This window comes from Calypte anna, chromosome 18, assembly GCF_003957555.1.
Source record: "Calypte anna isolate BGI_N300 chromosome 18, bCalAnn1_v1.p, whole genome shotgun sequence".
Lineage (NCBI taxonomy): Eukaryota > Metazoa > Chordata > Aves > Apodiformes > Trochilidae > Calypte > Calypte anna.
Window position 1 is genome coordinate 10498773 of NC_044263.1, and position 15990 is coordinate 10514762.

Consider the following 15990-nt stretch of genomic DNA (forward strand, 5'->3'; position numbering starts at 1 on the left):
AATTTGAGACCTGGGAACACAAGATGGGCTGCAAGCTAGAGATTACATCTGAAACAAGTTTCCAGGCTAATCTCATAATGCTCATTTGAACTGGCTGGAAGCAGCCTGGTGTGAGCTGGGAGGAGGTTGAGGTCCCCTGGCTCATGGCCAGGCTATCTCTTGCCATCTCTGCAGTGAACTGCTCCTCCTGGTACAGCAAACAGCATCCCAAGTGGGAAAGGGTTGCTCAGAGCTGCTCTCAGGGATCCCACCCTGCTCAGAGCTGCCCCCGGGGATCCCTCCCAGCTCTCCCTGCCAGGTCAGGTCTCCACCATTGAACCCCACTCCCATCCTTGGCTTTGGGGCAATTCCCCAGGTGAGGATTGCTCTTACTCCCTGCTGTGGGAGGCCCTGGGGGGGGGTGGTCTCACCCCCACCCGGTTTGCTAAAATAACAAAGGGGAATAAAATGAAACAAATCATTCAACATTTATGTAATTACACAAAGTGGGAAAGTGTCTCAGGTTACATCTCTCTGCTGCTGGGCTGGATCCACCCTCTGGCCAGCAGGAGCAGCCTGCCCAGCAGGTCCCCTGGAGCAGCACTGGGATGGCTGAAGGGTTAAAGACCTTCACATCCTTCAGGGTTTTTTGAGGGAGAAAAAAAAAAAAAAAAGAATACAAAGAGTGGCAAAGAGACTCTCCCAAGGAGCCTGCAGGTTCCCTTACCCACCTGCTGGGGGTCTTCATTCTCAAAGCATTTAAGAGATTCCCCCCCATGCATGATGCTCATGCAAGCAGAACCCAACAAACCACACAGATGGACTGTGCGCCAGCTCAGCTCCAGGCTGCTCCAGCTCAGCCACTTTCCTGCTGTCCCAGCTGAGCTGTGGTTCCCCTGCTCTGAGCTGGTGGCTTTTAAGACCTCTCCTTGTTTGAAAACACCATGAGGTAGGGAAGGGGAAAATGAGACCCCCACATCTGTCCCAGGAGGGGACAGCCAAGCTGACCATCCAGGCAAAGATCCTGCTGAAAACCAGCACATAGCAACCCACAGCTGGCTCTGGTTTTCTGCAGTCTGTGGGGAAGGTGTTCTCCAGCAACACCACCTTCCTGGCAGCTGGATGATCTCCAGTTCCAGGATTCATCATCCCAGTTGCGGTCTCTCCACAGCCACAAGCGCTGGAGCTTGGGTGTCACCCCAAGGTCAGGGGCACCTTCCAGCCAGAGGCTGCCACAAATACACATCCTCATCATCTTCTTCCAGCATCACCCTTCCCCTCTTCTGCTCCCCAGCCATGTTCATGGCACTGGTAGGTCACAGCCACACACTGTGGTGCTTCGTGGTGCCCAAAGGCCACATTCAGTCACCTTGGAACCATGGAACAAGTTGCCAGAGACCCCTGAGGAAATCCAGCGTTTCCCTCTCCCTGCTCCACCACCACCACTGGCTGCAGCGTGGAGGGGCTGCTGCTCCTTGGGCTGGCCAGCCAGCTGGGAAGAGCCCTCCAGAGGGAGAAGATGGCCTTTGGGAAGGAGGAGAAGAGCCACAGGAGTCCTTGGATTTGCTCCCGTGAGCCACCAGCACCCATCCTCACCGCTGGTAGAGGGTCATGATCCCTGCCCTGTGCAGGCTCCTCCAGAGTGCAGCCTCCAGCATCATGTCATGGTTGGCATAGAACACCAGTGGCTTCTTCTCCAACTCGTAGTAGTGGTCTGAGAACTCCTCGTAGTTGGAGGTGATGAACCCATAAGCACTGACCTGTGGGGAAGGACAGAGGGGTGAAGGATGGGGTTAGGGCTCAGCCTGCCACCCCCTCTGGGGACAGGGACAGCCAGCAGGACATGCTGCTCCTCACCAACAGCAAGGAGGGGGTTTCCTGGTCCCCGGGGGACCCCACGTGGTCTCTTACCTGGTCACAGGTGTGGAGGGCAGTGAGGAGCATGAGGGCTCCAGTGCTGGGCATGTAGAGGGTCCCATACTGCGTGCTGAGGAGCTCCGAGCGCAGGAACCTGCTGGGGAGGGGGGGGTCAGGGGGGGCATCACCCCCTCCATGGCACCACGGCCCCCAGCACCAGACCCAGCAGCACCCAGCACCTGCCCAGCCCCCCCCAGCAAGGTGGGAGCACTGAGTGAAACAGTTCTTGTTTGGATTCTCTGATGGCTGCTACTGAGGTTCAGCTCAGGGGCTGCCGGTCGGCAAGGCACCCCCCAGCTCTTTGGAAATCACCCCAACCCAGGTGTCTGCTTCCATGGAAGGAAAGGAATGGGAATCCCTTAGGGCTCTGCCTCTGCAGACTGGGTCAGAATGGTGCTGATTCTGGGAAGCAGGAGGTGAGGTGAGCATGGTGAGGCCGTGGGAACCTCCCTGCCAGGAGGGGACAGGAGCTGTGCTGTGGTGGATGGGGATGGCAGGGGACAAATCTCTGCTTTATCTGCAGAGAGCAGGACAGAGGTGGTTCCAGTGACTGGGGAGGACTGGGATGCTGGGCAGCTATTGGTCTGTACTGGTGGGAGCCAGATGGTCTGAGCCCAGCCCAGGGCAGAGCCAGGCAGCAGCCATGGTCCTCCTCATCCTCACCTTGCTCTCAGGTAATGCAAGAAATCAGGATGCAGCAGCTTGAACTTCTCTGCAGATGCCTCTGGTCCAAAATACTTCTGTGGCCTGCAGAGGGGTGAGGAGAAGGGCAGAAGAGTCATGGGACTCTTGGGGCTACCTGGGGTCTATTCCACCAGGGACAGAGGGGGGGTGAGAGCTGGCTTGTCATGCCCCCTCTGCTGTGTCTCCAAAGATTCTCGGGGGGATCTTGGAGGCTTTACTCACTTGTCTCCCTTGTCTGAGCCCTCGGGGACTGGGATGCCCTGGATAGCTGCCTTCAGCATCACGTAGTCCCTGATGTCTGAAGGGATGAAGATGTACCTCAGGTCCTGCAGGGGGTCACAGCCACGGTGCTTGGTGAGGCTTTGGGGCGAGGGCTGAGGTTCTCCTGAGACGGGCAGAAGGTTCTGGGGGCGAGCCCAGCCCCAGGGGACAACTGGGGGTCACCTACCCAACGAGCCCTTGAGTCCTCACCTTGGCCTGGGGTATCTGGGTGAAGCCATACTCCTCGTAGGCGATGAGGGAGTTCTTCATGGTGTTCACAGTGAAGCCATAGAAGGAGATCTTGGTCCCGACATCCTCCTCAAAGCCTTTGATCACAGCACCATTGAGCCTGCAGGAGCCAGGCAGGATGTGTGTGTCCAGGACTGGCCACTCCCCAGCACCTGTGGCCTCATCCTGCCCGGGACCCATCCCCACCTGAACACCAGGTCGTGACCGTCGATGGCCTTGCCCTGCCGGGAGCCATTGAGGATCCCCCCGTTGCCCACCACGGCGCAGCGGACGCAGCCCCTGGGCAAGGAGGCTCTGTCAAAGAGGTGCCTGTTGGCTGAGGTGTTGAGGAGCTGGAGGGTGCTGCCCACCACTGGAAAGGAGCAGGACAGAGGGGGTCAGTGGGGAGGAGGTGGGCATCAGCCTCCGTGAGATCCCATCCAGGAGCAGCAGGAGGCAAAGCTCACAGCACCCCCAGGCAGGGGAGGGGGATGCAAGGAGGGTTGGGGGCAGATCCTCCTCTCCCAGGTTTGCCATCTGCCCCCTCACAGCCCCCCCAAGCTCAAACCCACTCCGGGCAGCAGCTGCCTGAGGCCAGGCAAGGCACAAGGACACATCCAAACATCCCCAGCCCTCTGGGTGCTGCTGCCCACGGCCCCTCCTGACAATGTCCCCTTGCAGCTGCCCCCACTTCGCTCTTCCCCGGGTGTCCCCAGCACTTCCCAGCCCAGGCTGCAAAGTGGGTTTGGGGTAGGAAGGAAAAACAATCTCCTGCCTCAACAATGGAGCGGGTTGTCCAAGCTGCTCCAGCCCCAGCTCAGAACCGAGCACACACTGAGGCTTTTATTTGGGCAAAATGTCACAAGATGCAGCAAGCAGTGGCTGTAAAGCTGTCCCCTTCCCCTCCCCCGTGACCCTGGGAGGTGGAATGGAGAGAGATGAAGGTCCCCAGTTCCTCTGCCTGCCTGCCCCATGCCTTCAGCACCCCGAGCTGCCCCACATCCCCCTTAGCCCCATTGCTAACACCCCCAGGGCTCTGGGTCCCTACCTCTGTGGGACAACCCTTGCCAGCCATAGGGGACATGTCGTGTCTTCAGCTTGTCCCAGGTCTCCGGGGTGAAGTGCTGGTCCCACATGAAGACAGGGGTGTCAAAGCTGAAGATCTGCCCAAACCTGGGGTTTGCCTTTGCCCTGACCATCACTGGGCGGAGGCAAGAGCTGGGCTGGAGGGGAGGAAAACCTTGGATGAGTCTCCAGCCTGGGTCTGTCTTCCATCCAACATCCCACAGAAATGGGGATCTCCACAGGGACAGAAATGCTCCCTGCCCTTCATCCCTGGTGTGTCACATAGGCCAGGGCATTGTCTTGTGCCTCAGTTTCCCCAGCTGCTAAACACTCATTAGTACCTGGCTCACCAGGGCTGGAAGGGCCAGGGCTTGGAGACACCTGAGAGCACGAGCCCTGCCAAAGCTGCAGCAGCTTCTGGTGTGGGCACCTTCCTAAAGGCCTTTGCTACACACCAGTCCCTCCTAGTGCCTGGGTCCACTCTCCCCAGCCTGTGCTGGTGACCCAGGTGTCACAGGACTGGCAGGAGCAGATGGCACTGACTCCAACCTCCATGCTGGGGAAGTGATGAGGAGATGCTGCAGCCATAGCAAGGGGACCCAGCCCCATGGATGCAGGAGGTTGTTCCTCCACCCCCCCCCCCAAACCTCTTCCAGATGCTGCTCCTCCTCCTCAGCTTCTCCCTTGCAGACCTTGAACTGACAAAGCCCAGGGAGGAGGAGGTGCTGGGGACACTGCCCGTGACTTTGCTGATGATTACCTGCTTTCTGCTGGGTGTGGGCTCCTCCAGCTCAGCAGAAGGCTTGAAGGATTTCCCTCTGCAAAGGAGGGAACACAGAGCAGAGTAAAAAGTCCAGGCCACGGGGGAGCCCCACAGCTCCTGCTGGGATCACCACCCTCCCCTTCCCCCTTACCTCTCTGAGCCACCCCCAAGGGTCCATCTGTGGCTGCCAGCTCGGTGTGATGTCCCCCAAGGAGCAAGGACCAAAGTCTCTGGGTGCAGCAGGCTGGGAGAAGCAGCCAGATGGGGGTTAAGCAGGGGACAGCCACCACCTCCACCTCTGTGACTCTACCAAATCCCACACCCAGCCCAGCTGCAGCCTTGGGAGGACCCCACCAACACCTCCCTGGCTCTTCCCACCACCACATCCATCCCAAGCCCAAGCTGGAGGAGGGGGACAAGCCTGGGACAAGCTGGGCAGGTTTAGGTGCTGCACTGGAGAAGCAACCAGCAACTCAGGGGATCTGGAGGCTCTCGGGGTGTCCAATACCCCCTTTTCCATGGGGTCAGCTGGGAAATACCCCAATCCCTCAGCAGTGCTGGGGATGGAGGCAGAGGGTCCCTGCCCTGAGCATCTCAGGGTGTCCCAGGGGGGCAAACAGAGCAGACCCAGCTTCCTGGGGGGGACCCGGGGCTGGGGGCCGGGCAAGGTCCCAGCCTGGTGAGTGGGAGGTGGGAGGGGAACAGGGATCCCATTCATCCCTGGACAGAAGGGCCCTTCAGAGCCCCCCAGCACCGCCTCCAGCCCAGCCAGCAGGTGCTCAGGGGGGGGTTGTGGAGAGGACAAGGGGCCCTTGTTACCAGAGCTCTGCTTGGGAGCACGGGGACAGGTAAAGGCAGGTGGGGAGTGGAGCTCTGCCTCCCTCCCAGTGCCACAGGCATTGGGTTTCCATCCTCACCATGGCCCCTGTCAACACCAGCAGCATCCACAGCCCTGCCCAGGAATGGATCCAGAGCCATCTGCTACCCAAACCCTGTTCCATGCCACCCAAACCTTCCTCTGTGCCACCCCAGGGGATGGCACAAGGCAGGGGGACAGCCCAGCTCTGTGCTGGGTGCTGGAAGAGGGGCTGGAGCATCAGCCCAGGTGTGGGTGGGCACTCGGGACCATGCTGACTGCAGAATCACAGAATGGGTTGGGGGCTGGAAGGAACCTTAAAGATCATCTCGTTCCAACCCCCTGCATGGGCAGGGACACCTCCCACCAGCCCAGGTTGCTCCAAACCCCATCCAACCTGGTATAGGTTTTAGTCCCAGCTCCCTCTTTGCCCTGTCCCAGCACGATCAGCTCTGGGCAGGGGACACTGAGGGTGAAGGTGTCCCCTCTGCACAGGGGGCTGAGCACCACCAGGTGCAGGACACCTTTTGAAATCAAGCCAGTGCATCTTTGCTCAGTGTCCCATAAAAAAATGCAGTTCCCCAGCAAGAGCTGCTGCCCTGTGAGCCCCTGGCATTCAAAACAGGAATGCTCCTGCCTGGGGACAAGGTCCTCAGCTCAGCCCTGCCCTGTGGCCAGGTCCTGACCCCCACAGAGGTACAAAGAGCCAAGTGGTTGCATACAAGAGTGCTGGCTCCAGGGCTGGCCCCAGAGCTGGGAGAGGGGGGTTGGGAGCTTTGCTTCCACCTTGCAGACAGCTTGTGCTGAGGCTCATCCCCATCTGGCAGGGGAAACCCCAGGAAGGTTCCACCAAGGGGGGACTGAGCCACCCCAGAGAGTTCAACCTTAGCAGCCAGGGGCTGAAGGAACCTCCCTGCTCCAGAGCCTGACACCCCTCCTGCAAAGCACTGAGCTTCCTGGGGGTAGCACACACCCCTGCACCCCAAGCCCCTGCTTTTACCACCCCCTCTTTGGTTGCAACAACCCCCCAGGAGCTGCCACCCTTACTCACCATGCTCAGGATGCTGCTGCCTGGGAGCCAGCAGCTTCTCCCAACCCTTCCCCTCCAGGCTGATGAGCCCCAGCTGCCCCTCAGTGCCCACCCACCCCCTTCCCAGTCCTCCAAACTCTTTCACCCTCAGAAAACCCCACCCCTGGCTCACCCCAGTGCCTGCAGGATGAGGCAGAGCCCTGGGTGCTGTGCTGGTTTCTGACCTGCCAGGGATGCTGCAGGAGCAGCCGGGGGGCTCAGGCCCAGCTGTGGGAGGTGGGCAGAGGCAGGTTGGCTCCTGCTGATGTTCAGTGGGACCCTGGCCCTACCTCCACCCATGGTCAGATACAGTGGGTGCCATGCTTGTCACTTCTTCCAGGACTTGTGCTGACCTGGTAAAACCCAGTCCCTGCGTCAGCACCACCCCACACTCACACCCCAGCTGTGGGTGCTGGAGCCATCTCCCCAGCATCGTGGCAGCCGTCCCAGCTGTGGCTGCTGCCCAAACCCTGTTGGGAAGGGCGTGGGGTGGAAAGGCCACCCCACAGATGGCAACTCAAGGGCATGCTGGGGGAGCTTTGACGTCACCTGCCAGGATGTGGCCAAGCACCTCGTGATGCTGGGTTGACTCAGATGACAGCCCTCCCCAGGACCAGCAGATGCACAATGGGGTTCAGGGGAAGGAGTGGCCCGTGGCTGCCTGGCCACTCTCTGCAGAGCCAGCCAAGCCTGGGGATGCTCTCTCACCACCCTGGCATTCACAAACACGACGCCCCTGGTCCACGGCCACCCCCCTGCTTCCGGAAGATAACACCATGTATGAGTGTTGTGAGCACACACTCCTGCCTTATCTCCAGCAAACACTTCCAGAGCCTGCAGAGCTGTTTGAGGGAGCCGAAGCACCCTCTGAAGTTGCCTGCTCCATCCCCCTGCTAAGGGCCCAGCATCATTGCCCACCACCAAGCCAGGGCAGAATGGAGGGGCTGGGCAGAGCTCCACACTCACCCTGTCTGCAGGAATTGCTCAGTGCCCCATCCAGCCTGGCCTGGAAGTGTTCAAGACCAGGTTGGATGGGGCCTTGAGCAACCTGATCTAGTGGGAGGTGTTCCTGCCCATGCAGGGGAGGTTGGAACTGGATGATTTTTAAGGTCCCTTTTAAACCCAAACCATTCTATTGATTCTATGATTCATAATAAAGCCACAAGTGGTCCCAGCAGCTCACTGCTGGTCTTTCAGAGAGATGGCCGGGCAGAGGGGGCTTAAGGATATGGCTCCCTGCAGCCCTGCAAGGATGGGGACATTTCAGCCATCTCCACGGGGCCATCACCACTGCCACCAGCCTTGTGGTCCCTTCTAACCCCTAACTTTCTGTGAACTCAGTGAGGGCTCTGCATTGCTATGGGTATCTGGCCCTTGAATGATTTACTGCTGGCAGCACCCAGCATCAACTGAGGGGGGGTCAGCATCCTCATGACCCCCTTTGTACCCTTGGAAGTCTGCATGGAGACACAGCTCACACAGACCTCCCCATCATAATGTGTACCCATGTGTGAGCATCCCAGAGCCTCCTTCTCTGCCCCGACAGCCATCAGAGCAGGCAGCATGTGCTCTGTGATGGGGGCAGCCACCCCAGCTTCACCCCCAGACTGGGCCCTGCACCCCCTGGCAGGGCAGCACCCATCCCCCTGGGTGCTGTGCACCCAGTGATCCCAGGGCAGTGTCTGCAAACAGGGGGAGCAAACAGGACTCATGCTGGTTGGGGTCTAATTTGAGTGGCTGGATTAAAACCAAGAGGAAAAGTCCAGGAGAGCCTTGGGAGTGCAGCTCAGCTCCCAGTTCCCTCAGACCCACCGGGCACAGGGCAGGAGCCTGGGTTGGTTTTGCAATCAGGGGACCCAGAGCTGGGCAGGTGCAGGCAGGGTCAGGCACTGGCTGTCACCTGCAGGCTGCCACCTGGGGGGAACCCACCCCATCCTGGGGGCTCCTCCAAACCCACCCACATCCTGGGGGCTCCTCCACACCAGGATCAGCCACAGACCCTGCCCCTGGGCACAGCTGGTTTCCATTCCCAGCTCCAGCACAGTCCTTGGGCATGTCCTGCTGCCCTCCTGGGCCTCAGTTTCCCCCCTGACAGACACAGCCCAGCTGTGATCTGCCCCAAGCACGGGGCAGGAGGGACTCACACTGCTGCCACCAGCTCTGCTGCCCACCCAGCGTGGCCAAGCATGGGCAGAGAAAACCTCTGCCTGGGCTGCTGAGGGAATTTCTGCTCCATGAGTCTGTCAGGAGAGGAAATCTCTGTCCTGCATGGAGCAGGAGACCCCCAGCTGGGGAAGAGGAAGCATCTAGACCCCAGGGCATCCCCACCAACTCCCAGCACAAACCTGGCTGCCCCGGGCTCACCCCATGCTCTGCTCCCTGCAGCATCCTCCATTCCCAGGCAGCACCCAGGCAGCTGCAGCAGCACCCAAGAGCACCCAGCCTGGAGGGTGGGAACACCTCCAGCACTCCTGGGACATCACCTGGTGCTCAGAGGAGAGGAGGGTTGGGTGGTCCTGCAGGCTCCCCCACACCCTGAGGACCCCAGTAACCTCACCCACCTGGCACTGGGGACACTGGGGAGGGGCTGGGAAGGATGGAGGGTGCAGGGAAGGAAGATGTGACCACAGGCAAACTGCTGGAGTTTGGGAAATGCCACGGCCCCTGGGAGTTTGCAAGTGGGGAGGGGAATGCAGCCCTGGGGACCCGAGTGGGCTGTGGGCAGCCGTGCCCTGGTCCCGCAGGGGGGATCGGCAGCTCCAGGGGACCCCAAACCTCCTCCCGGGGCAATCAGCTGGCTCGGATCCTGAGTCAACCCAGCAGGGACACCCGGGGCTGGCCGGCTGTTAAAGGGGGTTTGATCCTGCCGGGGCTGAGCACCCTCAGCCATCCCCGCTCCCAGCAATGTTTTCTTTGCACCGTCACGGGCTGAATCCACGCGGGGACCTCTGCACCCCTCCAGGCCTTGGGGTCCTGCTCTGGGCACCCCTGGGCTCGGCTGGCAGCCGTGGGCAGGTTGGGGTACCCAGGACACCTCGGTGGGAGCAGAGCCTGCTCCAAGCCCATTTTTTTAAACTGCGGGGGGACACCCACCCTCGCACCCCAATTCCCCCAGTTCCCAGGGCACGGTCCCTCAGGCTGGATCCGCACATCCCTTCCTCCTCCCTCCCTTTCCCCCCGTACCTGGTAACGAGCCTCTGGCTGCCGGGTAGCTCCACCGTAGCGTAGTAGTGACCGTAGAGGAGCAGGGAGGATGTTAAAGCCGCCAGGAGCAGGAGGCAGAGCCGCTTCCAGTGTGGGGACCCCATCCCGGGCACTTCAGCCTCTGGGGCAGGCAGGGGAGCGGCAGCCTGGGACTCAGCACCGCCCGCACCGGGATCGCCCCAAAAAAACTTCCCAGCTCTGCCCTGCTCCTCTCTCGTCCCGGGGGGTTCAGACACCGCTCCGGCCTGGCTCCCTCCTGCCCTGGGTGCCCAGCTCGCACCTTGGAGCAGGCTGGGATGTTCCTCCGGAGCGGTGAGAGGGAGGGTGTGAGCCAGAGGGAGGAGGCACCAGGCTGACTGGTTCAGACTTGCTGAGGAAAAAAGCACTTTTCGAGCTGTTTTTTTCGCCGAGCTGGGGATTAAACATTGACTCAGACCAGCAGGGAAATGCCCCTTTTTGTTTGTTTGTTGTTTGGTTTTTTCTTTTTTTTTTTTTTTTTTTTTTTTTTTAGTTGAGCTTTTTTGGTTTGTTGCCTCCTTTTCATGCCGCCCACCAACAGCTCACAAAAGCACCGAGTTTCCCCTTCTCTGTAACTTTCTTGTTCGGCTCCCACATCTGTTTTTACCCTGCCCCCCCTCCCCACGTCTGCTTCCCCACCAGCAGCCCACGCAGCTCCCCCCGAGCCCCGGTGACCCCACGGCACAGCCCCCCCCCCGAGCCTGCCCAGAGGCTTCTGCTCTTTGTGACAAGTTTATCAGAAACTCCGGGCTCCCAAGCCAAGCCCTGGGGTGCCCGATAGCATCCTCACACCCAGGGAGCCCAGAAGGGAGGGAGAGGAGGGGGACACTCGTGGGGTGGCTGCCCCCAGGCCCCTGCCTGAGCAGATCGCTGCCCCACAACGTGGTTTTTGCAGCAAACAAACCCGTTCAGGGCTTTGTGCAGAGCTGAAGAAATAGTGGGGGCCCGGGGAAAGGAAAAGCGGGTTTGGGAGGAGTTGTTTTTTTTTTTGGGGGGGGGAAGAATCTGACTCAAGTTCTTTTGATATTCTCGGGAATGCTTTGGGGTCTTTCTTGAGTGTTCCAGCACTACGTTGGCTAAAGGCACCTAAACAAAGAAAAGAGCCCTGCAAAGTAAAGGATATGCATACCAAAATGCTTGGTACGGTGGGGGAAGGGACTTGAAAAGGAACACAAGGGATTCCAGTTGGTCTGCAGTGAATTCGGGGGGGGGGGGAAACTGGATTTTTAGGAAGTGAGCAGACTGGGGAGGCAGCAGCCCTGCACCAGTGGCTCCCCAAGCACCCACACGTCACCCCAGGGTGCCACCCACTTCCACCCCTTCCCCAGTCACCCTTTCTTGTTCTTCAGACCCAGAAACTGGGGGCTGAACCCCATCCCTGTCCCCGAGCCCCCCCTGTGCACCCCCAGGCTGGTGTATTCATGGCTGCATTTTTCCCCAATGCTTCTCATCCCCCCCCAGATCCAAACCTCCCTCACTCCACCCCAACTTCCATGCCTCCCACACACATTTCCAGTGATGCTGCTTGCTCATAGGAAGATAAATATATATATAAAAAAATCATTTAATCTGAGTTTGCTTCAATCTCCACTGGCTGGTATTACTGCAAGCCCAGGGATTTTGGCTGTGTGGGGAGGGCACCTCGCCAGCATCCTGCTGCAAACACAGGAGCAGGGCTGTGACCTGGGCTTGGTGGTGGCAGCACTGGCCTTGTACCCCCGAGAGGAGCTGGGTCACCACGAGGGGATGGTGGCCAAGCTGGTTTTAAAGGGAACGTAGAGGGAAGAAGCTCTGGTGTTGCAGAGGGACCGGGGAGCTGTGGCAGGAGAGCTGAGCTGGGGGAATGGGGAGCAGGCAAGGAGCAGGAAGGACATTTCCCAGAGGGAAAAAGCATGAAGTTCTTCCATCACTGCACCCACATTTCCTCTGAGATGCCTTTTGCTGCTAAGGTCTGCATAAACTCACTCTTCTTGCCCTTCTTTTGTAGTTTAGAGCTCCAGCTGGGCTTTAGGTGTGATTTCATGGCTCCGAGTCCATCAGCAAAGGCTGTTCCCAGCATGGGGGAACTGGCACAAACTGGGAGAGGCACAGGGCCAGCAGAGGAGGGTACAAGAGTCTGAGGTCCTGCTCAAAGGTCCCCCAGGCTGGAGCCTGTCCCCACCTGGTGTGACTCAGGGCCACCCTCTGACCCAAAAGATTTGCTCCCAGCACCTCAGCTCATGTGCTCTTCACTCTGGCCCTTCGTTAATCACAGCTAATTATTACCAACTGGTCTTGTAAGTCTCAAGGAACATAGCAAGGCTTGGCCCAGGATGGGGATAACTGATGGTCCAGAGCCTGGGGAAAGTCAGGAATTTGCTATTGGGAGCCATTTATGGCCCAATTATGCAAATGCTGGTGGAGCAGCAGCAGCTTGGGTGCATTTCCCAGAGGGATGGAGGATTGCTTCACACCACTCTGATCTCTGTTTCCATGATATATGGCTTTCTACTGTTGGGATTTTTTTCAAAGGGGTGAAAATGAGATGCACAGTTCTTCATCTGCTCTGCTTCTTTTGTGCTACAGTTGATTTTGGCCCATGCCCCAAAATTAAGTGGTGCTTAATTTAGAAGGCAAGTAAGTGTGAAAATCTTTTAGGATTATCGTTGCCTAATAAAGATTAGGAAAAAGAACACAAAAGATATTAAAACGAAACCCAGCAAGTATCATTTTTAGCCTGGGCTTTTTATTCTGGTGATTATATCTTGGAGACAAAACCTAAGCCATCCACATGGCTGGAGAGAGAGAGTGAGAGGAAAATAAGCACATTTTGCACCAGCTGGCTGTTGGCCACAGGCTGGTGGAGGAAAAACCTTGTGGCCTTTGCTACGAGAAAGAGATTTCCAAAAATCTCAAGAAGGATTTATAGATCCCAACTGGCTCAGCACGGGCCAGAGGTGCATTTCAGAGAAAATCAGCTGAAAATCTGCTCATCGAAAAGGTCCCTGCAATTCCAGGTCTGGACCTAGGAATGTGGGAATGTGGGGCCACCATATGGCTGCCTGTGGAGGCAAGGCCATCACACCATGAAAAACTGATCAGCAGATGTCTGGGGAAGCTGACACAAAGCCCCCACCCCACGGGGTGTGCAGAGCAGTGAGAATCTGCCTTGGCCAAAGCTCCTCTCAGCAGGGCCAGGAGAAACGGGGCCAGGAAAAGCACCTGCACACACGGACACTGCTCAGGTGGTGCTGGGGGTGCTCCCTGAGGGCCTTCACTTGGATTTTTAGGTGTTACTGCAACCAAAGTCAGGAGGTGGGCAGGGGAAAAAAACCCCACGCAGAGGCTGCTGGAAGGTGAGGACCTGTGTGACAGCAGTGCCATGGGCAGCATTCAGCTGCAGGATCAGAGGTGCTGGGGCTGTGCTCAGCATCACCCTGTGGCACCCCCCAACCTCCCAGAGGGACAGGGGAAGGGGCTCACACATGGTGACAGCCCATGGCCCTGCTCAGCCCAGCTCTGATCACAGAGCAGTTGGTCAGCCCTGGACCACTGAGCAGGGCTGGGATAAACACGAAGTTCAAAGGCCACCCCCTCTCTGCTGGACACGAGGCCACCTCTGAAGCTCTGGGTTATGCCCTGGAGGGTGCAGATATGGGAAACAACTTTGAGAAATTAGGGTGACAAAGCAAACTGCTGCCTTCCTCTTTCTTGTGGTCTCTGGACCAGGTGTAGCAGGTGTGGACTGATCCTGCTCTGCTTTTAGCAGTGTCAGCAGCCCTGAAGATCTGCTGAAACACAGGAGCCTCGTAGCCACAGGGGTCAGGCCAGGCTCTGTCCCCAAAGCACACAGCTGGGGAGAGGGGACACCATCTCTGAGCAGAGGTGGGTGCCAGTCCCTTGTCCCCCTGTGCTGTCCCAGCTGGTGGTGGGTGGCTGCTCTGGGAGGGATGGAGGCAGCCTTGGGACATCCTCAGGGCTCAGCAAGTGTCTTTCCTGGATTTACCACTCCAAGGGGTGGGTCAGGCCAAGCTGGAAAAGTCCCCCAGAACCTCAGGTCCTTCTCCTGAGACTGGCAGAGGAGCCTGGACTACCACAAGGAGCTGGGACTCCTGCACCCCCAGGAGCTGCTTCTCTGCAGGACCCTGCAGCAGGGTAGGTGCTGGAGGTCATCTGGTGCTTTGTGCACAACCAAGCCACAGACTGCTCCTTTATCTTGTTCTCCCTCCCCCATTATCAATAGTTTTTCTGGTTTGACTGGATTTCCTTGCTGCCACATCCCCAACAAAAGGAGAATGTCCACACAGTGAAGGTGAGGAGGGTGAACGCCCCACAGTCTGCCCCAAACCACTGCAGTTGGTGAAGATAAATGACATCTGGGAAGGCACCAGCATAGGTTGGGTTTTTTCTGCTCACCTGGAGCAGGTACATACCTCTGGCTACACTCCCACGGTGCCCAGTCAGCTGTGGCAGCTCAAGAGTGACACATCAGGATGGGAACATCCACTCCAGGCCAGGAACCAGGCACTGGTGTCCCAGCTCTGGCTGCTCTCTGCTTCAGGTTCTTGCCTGGGAAGAAGAGACACAGACATGACAATCTGAATGTGCCACAGGGCTGCCTTTGAGCTGTGTGTCCCTCCTGCACCTGGCTGAGTTTGGTCTTGGCTGCCAGCACCAGCAGGCACCCCAAAACCCAGGACACATCTTGTGCCCTCTCCTGCTCAGCCTCACTCTGCTCTCTGAGGCTTGGGCTGACCAGGAGTAGGTACAAGATGGGTTCTGCACCACCCACTTGTCTCCAAGGTGCATCTCTGTCCCCTAAGCCACCAAGTCCCTGCCTGCTCCCTCCTCCTGCAGCCCCAGCCCCAGCTGAGGAGTTGTGTGATGCTGAACATGCAGCAGGACAGGGCCCTTGCTTCTGCTGGACAAGTGAGCAGTCACCCCAAAAGGGAAAGTAATGGAAATGAAACCAAAGATTCAAAGCCCTGCCAGGAAGGTGACAGCTCGAGAGCTCTTAAGTGACAAGAGGATTTGTCTCCTGCAACCTGGCAGGGAATATCTGGAGGCTGCTGACTTCTGGGGAATCCAGGGAGGAGCTGGGCACAGTTGGAACAGCAGCTCAGTATACTCACCCATAGCTTCCCAAAAAAGCAGGGCTGATGCTGCAGAATCTTCCCGAGATGTTAAAGCACAGCTCTCTTGCTTTCTCAAACCTGAGAGCTCTGTCTGAGTGTGGCAGCTCCTGGGCTGGCTGTGGGGACAGATGCTGCTGGTCACTGTGTCTGCACCCCGGGAGATGCAGTGTCTGAGACATCTGAGACCTGCTCTGAGGGTGGCACCTCTTCTACACAGGTCCCTGTGTGCCCCAAGGAGCCCCTGGGCCACAAACCCTACGGGCAAGAGGTAGAAAGTGAGGGACACCGACCTGGTGCAACCTGGCACCTGGAGACAGTGCCATCCACCTGGATGTGGCAGGAACCGCAGGATGCCGAGAGCTCCCCGGACAGGAGCTGCCACCTGGTGGCACCGGGACAATGCTGCTTGAACCTCCCTCCTCCTCGGAGGAGGATTTGTTTGGAGACATTTGGACTCAGCGTGCCCCGGGGGACCCCACGGCTCAGCCAGGCCGGGAGGCTGCAGCTGCATTGCCACTTCCACTGCGGGATGGATGCACATCCAGCCGGGATCACAGAATCACAGAACTGGCTGGGTTGGAAGGGACCTCAGAGCTCATCAAGTCCAACCCTTGATCCACTCCCCCCGTGGTTCCCAGCCCATGGCACTCAGTGCCACATCCAGGCTCTTTGGAAAGATCTCCAGACACGGAGAATCCACTATTTCCCTGGGCATTCCAGTGTCTGATCACCCTCTCTGCAAAGAATCCTTTCCTAATATCCAACCTAAACCTCCCCTGGCAGAGCTGAAGCTCTGCCAGGGGAGGTTTAGGTTGGATATTAGGAAAAAATT

At 58.3% G+C, this 15990-nt stretch overlaps 1 protein-coding gene across 2 annotated transcripts; it reads right to left on the minus strand.

The window, feature by feature from the left end:
* Positions 1 to 448: 448 nt before the first annotated feature.
* On the minus strand, positions 449 to 10474 carry ST6GALNAC2 (ST6 N-acetylgalactosaminide alpha-2,6-sialyltransferase 2). 2 transcript variants are annotated; one of them, XM_030461712.1, is made up of 10 exons: positions 10006 to 10474; positions 5049 to 5141; positions 4895 to 4952; positions 4118 to 4292; positions 3277 to 3442; positions 3052 to 3190; positions 2803 to 2906; positions 2560 to 2643; positions 1891 to 1993; positions 449 to 1739 (listed from the first exon to the last, which is right to left on the minus strand). In XM_030461712.1, the coding sequence occupies exons 1-10, from the start codon at positions 10128 to 10130 to the stop codon at positions 1572 to 1574; spliced, it is 1215 nt and encodes a 404-aa protein (XP_030317572.1). In that variant the 5' UTR covers positions 10131 to 10474; the 3' UTR covers positions 449 to 1571. The 2 variants fall into 2 exon arrangements, with proteins under 2 accessions (XP_030317572.1, XP_008497979.2); XM_008499757.2 differs by having other exon boundaries at positions 1891 to 1990; positions 10006 to 10469.
* Positions 10475 to 15990: the final 5516 nt, after the last annotated feature.

Coding starts and splice junctions, on each gene's coding strand:
- ST6GALNAC2 (XM_030461712.1), bottom strand. CDS start 10,130: ATGGGGTCCCCACACTGGAAGCGGCTCTGCCTCCTGCTCCTGGCGGCT. Junction 4,953..5,048: donor CTTGGGGGTGGCTCAGAGAG/GTAAGGGGGAAG, acceptor CCTCCTTTGCAG/AGGGAAATCCTTCAAGCCTT. Junction 3,191..3,276: donor GGTCACGACCTGGTGTTCAG/GTGGGGATGGGT, acceptor TGGCTCCTGCAG/GCTCAATGGTGCTGTGATCA.